This window comes from Vombatus ursinus, unplaced genomic scaffold (assembly GCF_900497805.2).
Source record: "Vombatus ursinus unplaced genomic scaffold, bare-nosed wombat genome assembly UNPS02014158.1, whole genome shotgun sequence".
NCBI lineage: Eukaryota > Metazoa > Chordata > Mammalia > Diprotodontia > Vombatidae > Vombatus > Vombatus ursinus.
In genome coordinates, this window is record NW_020953936.1 from 5411585 (window position 1) to 5425124 (window position 13540).

At 39.1% G+C, this 13540-nt stretch overlaps 2 protein-coding genes across 2 annotated transcripts; both read right to left on the reverse strand.

Moving 5' to 3' along the window:
- Nucleotides 1–4647: 4647 nt before the first annotated feature.
- On the reverse strand, nucleotides 4648–6483 carry LOC114040817 (hemogen-like). The gene is made up of 2 exons (XM_027858999.1): nucleotides 6048–6483; nucleotides 4648–4828 (listed from the first exon to the last, which is right to left on the reverse strand). Exons 1-2 carry the CDS (start codon nucleotides 6379–6381, stop codon nucleotides 4710–4712), a joined length of 453 nt encoding a protein of 150 aa, XP_027714800.1. The 5' UTR covers nucleotides 6382–6483; the 3' UTR covers nucleotides 4648–4709.
- Nucleotides 6484–6565: 82 nt separating this feature from the next.
- HEMGN (hemogen) lies at nucleotides 6566–13079 on the reverse strand. The gene is made up of 4 exons (XM_027859066.1): nucleotides 12965–13079; nucleotides 10410–10500; nucleotides 6645–7954; nucleotides 6566–6582 (listed from the first exon to the last, which is right to left on the reverse strand). The coding sequence occupies exons 1-4, from the start codon at nucleotides 13044–13046 to the stop codon at nucleotides 6566–6568; spliced, it is 1500 nt and encodes a 499-aa protein (XP_027714867.1). The 5' UTR covers nucleotides 13047–13079.
- Nucleotides 13080–13540: the final 461 nt, after the last annotated feature.

Genomic DNA, 13540 nt, shown 5'->3' on the forward strand with positions numbered 1-13540 from the left:
TCTCTAAACTTAGCTAGGTTGAGCTTGGAAGCTTTTTTGGGTTGACAGGATCTGCCCAAGCTTGGACACTGCTGACTGAACCCAGAGTCACACTCATACTATGATGGGGCATCAGGTCAGTCAACCAAGCATTTGTTAGGCACTTACTATGTGCTAAGTGTTAGGAATACAAATACTAGCGTGAGAGTGGGACTCAAGTGTCCTAAACATCTCTTTCCATTGAATTTCACGTTACCATTTCTACTTTTGACATTGAGAAATTGTTTCAGTATTCTCTAGAGAGAGGTTTTATGGACTAGTAGGCTAAGCAACAAAATGAAGATTGAAGTATTTTTATCGTGAGGCTGGTATTTGCATGTTGACCATGTAACTTGGAACTTAGAGGCAGCTGGTGGCAGAGTGGTTAGAGTGCTGGGCCTAGAATCAGCAATACCTAAGATCAAATTCAGCCTCACTTGTGCAACCCTAGGCAAGTCACTTCATCTGTTTGCCTCAGGTTCCTCAACTGTAAAATGGGGATAATAATAGCATCTACATCTTAATTGTAAAAATCAAATGAGATAGTATATTGGTGAATTAATGTTTTGTGAAAAAAGTAATTTTGTTTTTATTTAGCAATATCTATTGATTACTTGGAACAGTGCTAGGAGTATAAAGAAAAGACATGGTTCCTTTCCACATGGGGTAGTAGGGAACATGACATACAAACAAACTCATAACCTTAAGTCAGATGTGAAATTCTAAGAGAGAACTTTTCTTCTAGTTATAGCATCCTGGACAGTAGCATTTAAGTTGGGCCTTAGAAGAAAGATAAGAATTAGAGTGGGGCAGGGGTGGAAGGATAACGTAAATGCCACAGTGGAAAAGTGTAAGGTAAGGGAAGAGCAAAAAGTCTTACTTGGCTTAAAGCTCTTTAAGGTGAATAGTATGAAATGTCATGTGCCTAAAAATGATAAATCGGGGCCAAAGCGTGAAGAGTCTTGAATCTTGGGCTGAAGAATTTCAGCATTATTTGGTAGGTGGAAGAAAGTGATTGACAGTTTCTAAATGGGGAATACCATGATCCAACTCTTATTTTTTACAAAGAGAAACTTGGTAGCAAGTAGGATGTTATGGGAGGAGGGGAGAGATTATTGAGAACCTGAGCTAGGTTGACTGCAGTGCCTGTAGAGACCAATTAATGGAGATTACTAGGTACCAGTTACTGGGGTAAGCATTGGTGATAGAAATGGAAGATAACTGTAGAGGATGACCAGGAAAAACCCACAGAAAATGGCCTTTGAGTTGAGTCTTGAAGGAAGCGAGGGATTATAAGGGGAACAGTATAGGGGCATGTTGTAGCCAGCTCACAAGGACTCTGCTAAAGCCATTGTTTTGTTTTTAGTAGTGAGCATTTATACCTCAAAAATCAGCAAAAGCCACAGATCAGGACTGGATTTGTTGATTGTCTATACTTAAGAAAATATACTGGACAGCACGGTACCTGAAGGGAGTGGTAATATTTGTTGTTCATCTTTCGTTCTCGAAGAGGACCGATGACATAAGTCTGGAAAGTTATGAAGGGTACGATTTGTGAAAAGCTTTAAGTGCCAAATGAGGCAGTTTTTAATTGATCCTAGAAGTAACGGGGCCACTGGAACTTACAAAATAGGGAGACAGTGTGGACAGATCTCTGCTTTAGGAAAATCACTGGCATCCGTGTGGAGAATAGATTGGAATGGGGAGACACTCATGGCAAGGAGAGATATCAGGTTATTGAAGTAGTCCAGGCAAGGTAATGAGGGCCTGACCTAGGGTGGTGGCTGTGTGAATGGAGACAAAGGGCCTCACGTAAAAGATCTGTGAAAGTAGAAACACCAAGATTTGGCAGCCGATTGGATATACAGAATGAATAAGAAGGAAAGAGGTGATGAACATGAGGGACTAGAAGGATGGCAGTGCTCTTTGAAGTAATGGAAAAATTTGGAAGAGAAGCCAGTGGGTTTGGGAGGAAAGATGATGAGTGTTTTAGATGTGTGAAGTTTGAAATGCCTACCATACATCCAGCATGAAATGTCCACTATGCAGTTGTTGATGCAGGTCTGACAACCCGGAGAGGCTGAGGTTGGATCCATAGATCTGGCAATCATCAGCATAGAGATATTATTTGAGATTATCAGTGAGATATCATAAAGAGAAAAGGACCCAGAATAGAGTGTTAGGGGATACTCACTCTCTAATCATGGTTTTGACATGAATGAAGATCCAACAAAGGAGACTGAGAAGGAATGGTCAGAGAGTAAACAGTTCAGGTGATATTGTGGAGGCAAGAAATGATAGATTCTAATAAATAATTGAACATGTAGAATGAAGGAGAGGGAGGCCTGAAAGATAATTCCTGAGTTTTCCAGTGTGTGGAGATGCAAAGAAAGAACTTTCCTATGGCCCCCAAACCCATAGTGTGTGAGGCTTAGTCCTGTAGGAGACAGTATGCAAAAATAGGTGTAGGCATAACAGGAATGTGTTTTTGAGTCCTAAAACATATCTCAAGTTCCTTTACCATATGAGATACTCATTAAAGAACTAGTCCTCCAGGAAAGCAAAAGAACTTCCTGCTCTAATAGAGGTTCTTAACCTGTGGTCCAAAAGCTTTTTTTTTTTTATTTAATGACAACTGTATTTCAATATATCAGTTTCCTTTATAATCATCGGTACTTAGCTTCATGCATTTATAAACATTCTGAAGAATTCATAGGCTTCACCAAACAGTCAAAGAAGTCCATGACATAGAAAAAGGTTCAGAGCCCCCACACCTAGGTGCTGAGAATGGCACAAATGCAAAGGACAAAGAAAGGAGTTGGGAACAATGACCGCTATCTTCTAGAAGCTAACTAACTGAATTACAGGAAACAGCAACAGTGGAGGACAGTGGTAGAGAAAAGCTGAGAAGGGCAGGAGGCAAGACTTGTCAGATATTCAATTGTCAATAAACATTTGTTAACACACACACTGTGTGCCAGGCTCTATGCTAGGCACTGGGGATACAAAAAGAGGCCAAAGGCAGTCCCTGCTCCCAAGGATCTTACAATCTAAAAGGGAAGACAACATGCAAACAAATATATACAAAGTAGGCTATATACAGGATAAATAGGAAATAATTAAAAGAGGGGAAGCCTTGTAATTAAGAGGAGTTAGGGAAGGCTTCCTGTAGAAGGTGGGATTTTAGTTGGGACTTGGAGGAAGCCAAGGAGGTCAATAGTCAGAGTAGAGAAGAGAGTGTTTGCAGATATGGACAGTCAGAGAAAATGCCTAGAGCCGAGAGATGGAGCGTCTTGTTTGTGGAACAGCAAGGAGGACTGTGTCACTGAATGGAAGAGTACAGATTTTAGGAAAATCACTTTGGTGGCTGAATGGAGGATGGAATGGAGCGGAGAAGGACTTGAAACAGGCAGATCCACCAGCAGACTCCTATAATAATCAAGGTGTGAGGTAATTAGGGCCTGCACCAGAGGGGCAGCAGTGTCAGAGAAGGGGGCTGACTGGTGAGACGTTGCAAAGGTGAAATCAACAGGCCGTGGCAACAGTTCAGAGATGCCTCAGGGGTGAGGGCAACTGGAAGTGAATCCAGGATGATTCCTAGGTTATGAGACTGAAGGGCCAGAAGGATGGTGTTGTAATAGGGAAGATAGGAGGTAAGGGAGGATTTAAAGGGAAATTTTTAAGCAACACTGGGCAGGCAAAGATGATAAGGAGGGGAATGCCAATACAGAAAAGCAAACTTCAACCATCTCTGCTGGAGTGCCATCCCTAGGGTAAAACAAGGTGTCCCAAAAGACTTAGTGCAATTTTTGGCTTTAGTAAGCTTTAATGATCTTAAAACTACACTAAGACTTTTGGGACACCCTATGCTTTAAATAACTAACTGAAATTACACCGGTGAATTTTACTTCTTTCTATGGGCTCAGATGTGAGTCCTGCTTAGTTTTATTAACCTGTAAATAAAACTGTTCATGTTTTGAGACTTCATAACTATGTATTTGGAGTAAAGAGTGTTAGACATTCAAATTCCTACATTATCAGGATCCAGGCAATGAGCCAGAGAAGTGAGGAGTGACCCAAAGTGTATCCTATTGCTTTACATTAGGAAGAAGCCTCTGACACAAAAGTTATATATATAATTTTTTTTTATTTAGTTAAAAATAGGAGATCAAACGAAAACACAAAAAAACAAGCTATTACGCACACACACCCACACCAGATAGGTTTTGAGGATCCTCATAGTAGTAAGTAAAACTGCTACACTAATAAAACAACCAAATTTTTAAAAAGCCTAAGCAAAATAATAAAATTATCACTACGTTAATATTTAAGGTTACAAGAAAATGAGAAACTGCCAAAGAAAGGCTTTAAATGTTCCTAATTATTTAATCACTTAATATCAATAATTAATTAAAACAATTTCGTTTTCTGAGGTACAAATGGTCCTCGGTTTTTTCCCCTCCCCCCCCACTCCTATCCAATCTGTTCCCACCTACCCCCAGTTCTCCAGCACACACAAATGAGTCACCATAGCTGAAGCCAGGTCTTCAAATATGTTAAATGCAGAGTACATACAGGAAAATATCCCTGAGTCAAATTCGTATCGAATACTATAGAGATCTGTAGTTTATTGCATTTAGAGAAATTGTGCATTTAAAATATTAGTGTACTGTATCTTTAGTTTGAAACTATTATGGTTGAGGTAGTTGTTGAAATCTATAGTAATCAATCTCTGCTTTTTTCTCCTGGGAAAGATTCAGAATTGCAGCAGGCTTTTCTGGTTCCTCTGCTTTTGTTATTTTCTTCAGTTCTGTAAAACAAAATAAGATACACATAAGTGGTTTGCATCAAAACTTGGGAATGTAAAATCTTAGAGATTGGGCATTACCTTGGTTTTAGTTGACTCTAGTTTTATATTCCTACAGGTGTTCACACCTACTTTTGGGGGGGGCGGTGTGGGGGTGTTGCTTACACAGTACTATAGTAAAACTTCAAAATTTGCACCCAATTAATCAAAATTCTCTATCACTGTGTTTCATTGAATTTTCCTTTTAAAAGGAGCTATCTGACAAAGAAATGAGTCATTATCAAGGGTTTAAAAATCCAAGAAATATCATAGGGCCAGTAGAAATTCATTTAAAGATTCTTGAATGAGAAGCACTTATGTTCAGAATGATGGCCACAAGGCACTGTGAGATCACTCGTCATCAAGCAAAGATACAATTATGTTCAAAAAACTGTTCACCACCAAAAAAAAAAAACCCTCATGAATTTACAAAAAAAAAATTAACTAAAACACACTCTTAAGCACTCTGGTTAATTTTATAATTAATATATTAATATTTTATATATTACATAATATTTTTGTATTTTAATATATATTTCATATAGAATATTTTATATTATAAAATTTATAATATTTTAGATATTATTTCTGTTAGATTCCTATCCCTTCATTGGCTAAGACCAAGTTGCTATTGCAAGCTTTCATTTTTTATTTTTTCCTCAAGTAGGCACTGATTGAAATCACAGATGGACTGTTCCCTCAGAAATCAAGTGCCCTTGAGATAAGGGGGTCACCCCCAGGTGTAAAACAAACAGAAACCTGCACACCTGAGGGTCAGAAATAGCCTGCTGTAAGGGACATTTGAGAGTCTCTAGACCAATTGCTCTGGCTGGCTGGTACAGTGGTTAGAGATCTGGGCCTGAAGTCAAGATAGACCTGAGTTCATAGTCCACCCTCAGAACACACACTAGTTGTATGACCCTGGGCAAGTGACTGAATTTATGTTTGCCTCGGTTTCCTTATCTGAAAAAGAGGGGATAATAATAGGGCCTACCTCCTTGTGAGGACCAAATGAGATAATAATTATAAAGCACTTAGCACAGTGCCTGGTACCTAATTAGCTATTATTATTATTAAGAAACTTGCCCAGGATTCAATAGTACTTGAATATTTTAAATCCAGAGAGTTGCTAAATGCAAACTTTCACTTCTATTTGAACATCTTAATGAAAGGAGAAGCCTACTTGGAGGACAAATGACAGCTGTAGCAGTTTCTCCGTGTGTTCCAGGATCCTGAACTACAGGCATAGCATTTTCTTGGTATGTTTCAGTATGATATTCTTCCGGATCATCTGTTTTGTGGCATATTTGAGCCAAGAGAGTTTTAGGCGGAACTACTTCTTGGTATGCTTTAGGGAAATATTTTTCAAGCACAGATATTTTCTGGCTTATATTAGGAGTGAGATCTTTGGCCACAGCTGTATCTTGGTATGTTTCCATAGGATCCTCTTTAATTCCATCGCTTTCTTGGCATTTTTTAGGCAAGAGATCTTTAGGCACAGCCCTTTCTTGGGACATCTTAGGGGCTTGTTTTTCAAGCACATTTTTCTCCTGACATGTTTCAGTAATGAGAACTTCATGTATAGCTGTTTCTTGGTATGTTTTGGGGGTATATTTTTCAGGCATAGGTCTCTCCTGGTGTGTTTTAGGAGGAAGATCTTTGGGCACAGCTGTTTCTTGATACGTTTTAGAGGTATGTTGCTCAAGTGCATCTATTTCCTGGAATGGTTTAGGAAAGCTACTTTCACACACAGTTGTTTCTTGGTACATTTTAGGGACACCTTTTTCAGACATAGGTCTTTCCTGGCATGTCTTAGGAAAGCAATCTTTAGGCACAGCTGCTCCTTGGCATGTTCTAGAGGTGTATTTTTCTGGCACAACTGTTTCTTGGTATGTTTTCAGGTTGTATCTTTCAGACACAGCTCTTTCCTGGCATGATTTTGGAGAAAACTCTTCAGGTACAGCTGTTTCTTGACATCTCTTAGATGCATAGTTTTCAGTAATCACCGTTTCTTGATGTGTTTTAGGAAAGCAATCTTTAGGATCAGTTGTTTCTTGGTGTCTTTCAGGAGAGGAAGATTCTGTTTCAGCTGTCTCTTGGCATGTTTCACGGGTGTATTTTTCAGGCGCAGCCCTTTCTTGGCATATTTTAGGAGAAAGTGCCTCATAAATGGCTGTTTCTTGGCATCTTTTAGGTGAAGAATTTTCAGTTATAGCTCTTTCTCGTAATGTTCTAGGAGAGAGATCTTCAGGAACATCTGTCTCTTGGTATGTTTCAAGGGTGTATTTTGCAGACACATCTATTTCTTGATATGTTTTAGGAGAAAACTCTTCAGGCACAGCTGTTTCTTGACATCTCTTAGATGCATAGTTTTCAGCGATCACTGTTCCTTGATGTGTTTTAGGAAAGCAATCTCTAGGAACAGTTGTTTCTTGGTATCTTTTAGGAGAGGAAGATTCTGGTACAGCTGTCTCTTGGTATGTTTCAAGGGTGTATTTTGCAGACACACCTATTTCTTGACATGTTTTAGGAGAACACTCTTCAGGTACAGCTGTTTCTTGGCATCTCTTAGGTGCATACTTTTCAGTGATAGCTGTTTCTTGACATATTTTCGGAGAGCAATCTTTAGGGAGAGCTGTTGCTTGGTATCTTTTAGGAAAGAAAGATTCAGGTACAACTGTTCCTTGGCATGTTTTAGGAGACAGCTCTTTAAACACAGTGGTTTCTTGGTATGTTGTAGAGGTATGTTTTTCAGGCACAGCTGTTTCTTGGCATGTTTTAAGAGAAAGATCCTTAGGCTCAGATGTCTCTTGGTATGTTTCAGTTGTGTAGTCTTGAGGCATAGCTGCATGCTGATATGTTTTAGGGGCATGTTCTATCACAGTCGCTTCTTGGTTTTCTGTAGAATGGAGGTCCTTGGCAGCAGTCACCAGCGGCTCCTTCTGCTGCTCTAGAGATGGCAGTTCTTTCTTTGCTTTTTCTTCCTTTTCCACTCTCACAACTTGTAGTGGAGGCTCCTTCTCTGTTTCTTTAGTGTGTGGCCGGCCTCGGCCTTTTGCTGTTCTTTGTCGTTTGCTTTGGTTTTGTGATCTGTTAGGACAACAAAAGAAGATTGAAGAACATGATTTCAGCATACACGTAAAAATATAGCATCATAGTATAACTGACTCCAGGAACTCTAGTGCTTATGGCCAGCCTAGTGGAGAGTCAGAGCTCAGGATTTGCATACCTCAGGAATTAATTAGAATACACTTTCATTAAAGATTTAGGAGGAGTGAAGGTATTTTACTATACTGTATTATTAGGTTTAGAGCAAGAAGTGATCATAGAGGTCATTTTGTCCAACCTTTTCATCTTACAGAGGGAGAAACAGGTTCTGTGAATTTGCCCAAAGGTACAAAAACTTAGAATCAAATCCAGGTCCTCTGATACATCTAAGGCTTTTTCCACTGTGTCTTTGAGAGTCTCAGATAATCTGTCCATGCCTACCTAGTATCTAATGTGAATTAACTGGAAGATATTTGAAAGGCACTAGGCAGAAATAGATGCCTTATCTCATTCTAGTAGGTTCAGAAGGGATTAGATAAGATGACCTCTAAGTCTAAATTCTATTTTTTCCATTTATGTTGTCCTGTGGAAGGAAAAAAAGTGATGGGAGAAAAAATTAGTAATAATGACTTTGTCAGATTCAGGTCAATCAGACATTGGGATTGAGTTGCTGTGATATAGCACCTCTTGAGCCTTTTGTTAAAGTAGCTAGGTGGTGCAATAGAGAGAATGTTTATCCTGGAATCAGGAAAACCTGAATTAAAATTTGACCTTAGATCTTTACTAGCTGTATGACCCTGGGCAAGTCACTTAGTGTCCATCTGCCTCAGTTTTCTCAAGTGTAAAATGGGGATAATAATAGCACTCACCTCCTAGGGTTGTTCTAAAGATCAAAAGAGATACTATTTGTAACATAAGTCCTTAACAAGTGCTTGTTTTTCTTTTCTAACCTGGGGCTAGCCTTGAGAAGTCAGTCCAGTCATACTAGGAAGAAAATAAGAAGCTTCCTCTACGAGACAAATTGACTTTAGTTTCAAAATCCTAAAATCTCTGCTGCCCAAACCACTTGGCAGATCAGAAGCCAATAATACTGTCTTTATCTCTGTCTTGTGCTGTGTATTTCCTGGCACCTGACTACCAGCCAGCTTTTCCTTATGGTTGCATCTTTATTTCTGGCTTCCATGCAATTTCCAGCTTTTGCTTTGACTCTCTTGATACTGCTTACAGCCCAGTCCAGAACAGCCCTCTGTTTTGATGTCTCATGTAAAGGAATGTGCAGCTAGCTGACACAGAGGTTAGAGTGCTGGGCTAGGAGTCAGGGAGACTCCTTTTCCTGAATTCAAATCTAGTACTGTAGTAAGAGTAAGAAAACATGATCCCCATCTAGCTTCCATCACTGACTACTTACTAGTCTGTGGACCAGTCACTCCACCTCTAGGAAAGTCCATTTGCTCATCTATAAAATAGGAATCAGAGGATATAGAGCTGAATGGACATCTAAAGATCATCTCCTCCAGCTCCTTCATTTTGTAGATGAGGAGAATGAGATCCAGAGGAGTAATATGCAAAGTCATATAGGCATTAAGAATAAAAGCTAGGGGGCAGGTGGGTGGTGCAGCGGATAGAGCACCAACCCTGCAGCCAGGAGGATCTGAGTTCAAATCCGCCCTCAGACATGTACTAGCTATGTGACCCTGGGTAAGTCATTTAACCCCAATTGCCACCCCCCCCCTCAAAAAAGAATAAAAGATAGAATTTGACTTCTGACTCCAAGTCCTTTGTTCTTACTACTAAACCACTTGGCCATCTCCACATAAGAAAATATTTGCTCTTTCCACAACATGTAGTTTTTATGAAGCTCAAATAAATAACACATTTATATGTCACCTTAACATTTACAAAGAGTTTTATATCATCTTATTTGATATACCAACTCTGAGATAGATGTTATTATCCCTACTTTTTGTTGTTCAGTCTTTTTCAGTCGTGTTTGACTCTTCATGACCCCATATGTGCTTTCCTTGGCAGAGATACTGGAGTGGTTTGCCATTTTCTTCTCCAGCTCATTTTACAGATGAGGAAACTGAGGCAAACAGGGTTAAGTCACTTGTCCAGGGTCATACAGCTAGTAAGTGTCTGAGGCCGGATTTGAACTCAGGAAGATGAATCTTTCTGACTCCAGGCCTGAGTGAGGCATATCCACGGCATCATCTAACAGCCCCACTTTCCAAATGAGAAAACTGAGGCTCAGAGAGGTCAGCTGACTTGTCCAAAATTACATAGCTAGTAAATGTCTGAGGTGGGATTTGAATCCAGGACTTCCTGGCCCGAAGTCCAGCATTACCCACTATACCACAGTGTCTCTCTATGTAAAAGCACTTTGTGAACTCTAAATACAAATATAAGCAATTGATGTTATTCACACTGTTACCTAGATTCCCTCAGGTGCCACCTGCTCTCTTTACAACACACTTATATTCCATTGTAACTAATTTACCCAAGCCACTGTGCCGTTTGTCTTTCCTGGGCTTCAGCTTTTCTTTTCCTCAGCAGCTCTCGGTTCCGCAAACGTCGAGTTCCTGTGATCTCTGTGGGACCAAAATAAAAGATCTTGATCAACAAAATGCAATAATATTTAACTGGCCCATTCTGAGGAAAGAGATTATAGAATCTCTGTACCTAGTAGTCTCAGAATACAATAGAAACTTTCCATTTGGGGGTAATTGGGATCCATTCCTCTCTTTACCCCCTAGATCAGATTTCTCTCTGCAACAAGTCCTGACCTTCCATCCTAAGGGTGAAGAGGAACAATTCTGAGCACAAAGGAGATCTCAGTCTCCAGCTGTCTGTGACTGTGGCCACACAATGGCTCCTTGAGTAAATGTCATTTCACCGGATCTTCACAAAACCATAAGCCAAGTATTTGGGCCAGGGGACCATGACCAAAGAAGCACAGCTACCTCTTAGCAATTTACCCTATGTAAAACTTCAATTCTTTTGAAGAGTGAATCCTCTGGAAAGTTTAGTCTGCAAACCTAAAATAAAAATGTCATGCTCCGTCAAGCGCTATTTTTTTCTCCTTCCTTTCTCTAACTAACTCCTTGAATATCAATCATCTACCAGAGGTGTCCTAGATAGAATATACAGCCACAAGTAGCCCACAAAACTCTGTTGCAGCCTGAATCAGATTAAAATGTAATTGAAAAATGTGTAATAATAAAGCAAGATACAATATACATAATTTTAATTTGTAGTTTTCTAAGTAACATGCAATTCCCAGGGATCTATTTCTATTTGAATTTGACACCACTGCTCTACACACCTACCTATACTTCCTCCCCACTCATTTCCTCCTTAACTCATTGCAATCTAGTTCTTTGACTCTACCGTTTACTAGCTGTGTGGCTTTGAGCAAGTCACTTTGTCCCTTTGAATTCAATTCGCTCATCTGTAAAATGAAGAGTTTAGCTTCTCCGTAAACTGGTCTTCATCCCTCTTCAACCTTAGTTCTAACTTTTCCCACTATAACCAGTGTGATCTGTTCATTGGCTTATCATTCATTTTCATTTCTCTGTCTTAGCTCATGTTGATTCCCATCACGAAATGCCTTCCCCTGTCTTCTCTGCCAATCTACATCCTACCTACATTTCAAAGTTCACCTCAAGTCCCATCACCTCCATGAAACCTTTTGCCCCTTCAGCCCACAGTGATGTCTCCCTCCTCTGAACTCCTATAGTATTTTCTATGTATATCAATCATTTTGAAATTATTGAAGTGTAACCTATATTCTTGCTTTTTGAATGCATATAGCTTATTTCTATTATATTCCCTGAGGAAAGTAATCAATACTTAATTTGAGGAAGCATAAAACTTCTTGACAAAGTATCACAGGACTATAAAGAGTTTAGAAGGAACTTTACAGGTCCCCTGGTCCAATGCAATCTGAAGTAGAATTCCCTTCTACTACATGCCTGACAAGTAGCCATCCATTTTCCCCTGAGCCATGTACTCCTTGTTTTTTATAGTCATATTGTCATAAAAGTTCTGTGGACAAATTCATTACTTGCATGCCCCTTTGCAAACAAATTGGGGTTATAGCCATTTAAAGAAATATCAATCAGCAAGCAGATGTGCTCTTAGTATATAAAATCCAAAATAGCAAAGCATTTATAAACTCAATGGATGTTATTTTCCACTAAAATTATTTTTCACTAAAATAACAAAATGGTGGTTTTTTTGGATTCTTATTTGTTGAATGACAAATTATCCATTTTCCCAGTCTCCAATTTATTCTTTGAATTCTTTGGGCAGTTGCAGAGATCTCACCTGTTATCTTGCAAGCCTTCAGTTTCTTCTGAAACTTTTTCTATATTGAATATGGAATTTGTTCAAGATCCATGGTTTTCTCATTATGGCCACGTAAGCTATTTCTAGTATAAAATAACAAAATCCCAATATTTTCTAACAGAAGTCCCAGGTACTAAAAATAAAAAAATCCTTGTGTTCTGAAAGAATCAATAGTTAATAATAAATAATAAGGGCAACTATAATAATAATGGAAAGAAAACAATTTACTCAAAAACTTTTAAGATTTGTTTTTATACTGCCAAAATGCCATTCTTCAAAATTATTCTTATCCTTAACAAACATGTTTCTCAGTCTGCCTGTTTTTTACCTCTTCTTGTCTTCTCAAACACCTACATATACATGGAACCATATTCTAAATAATTAATATTTGGACACATCATTGCTTTTTAGTCATTTAGCTTTAATTTTCTGCTCTCTCACCCCCTTTCTCAGACTCAAGGAATAATTCTTTTATTATTTCTTTCTGTTTCTTCAGGATGTAAGCCGAAAAGCTCTACATCAGCTTTTAGAATCGCAGGGCTAGAGGAGACAATAGTATGCCTAATGTCCTGTTTCCCACAATTATTAGTAAATATTCATCAGTGGCCTCTGCAAGGTCCACAGAGAGAGAGCGTGGCAGAAAATAAAATCCCTGGTGTATCCAACTGCTCGCACTTGACGGTCTCTGCACTAACTCTTTATTACCTGGAACACTGTCCTCTTTCTGGCCAACGGCAGGCATCTCATTAACATCTAGGTGAAGCTGGCTCCTTTTCACATCATTCATCTTGCTTGACTGCAGTTTAATGTGACTGCCACAAATACCAGCCTAGCAGCTGATTCAAGACGTTTGGGACATCCAATGCTTTAAAAAAAAAAAAAAAAAACCCAAACATTAGTCTTCCCGCCCAAATGTCTTATCTGGTCAGGCCACAACTGCTTGGCTGGCTCCATTTTCTTTATCATTCTCTCAAGGCCTGGGATGGGAAGAAGGGTTTGGTGATGCATCCTTGTTCTTCATCATCTCACTCGTTCTGCAGTGAGGCCCTCCGATAACACACTGGCTTGCAAACATTCCCCACCATTGCACGCTTACACAATCTTCCCTCTTGCATCGTTTTCCCGCCCAGTACATTTTCTCTGCATACTCTTGCAAAATGATAGAAAGAACTTTGCTATTTGAGTGACTGGCCTCATTTAATAACTGAGAAATAAGAAAGATAATCAACTGTTGGGTTTTTAAAGAAAGAGCTCCTTTTAAAGAACTGATAATTTATAACT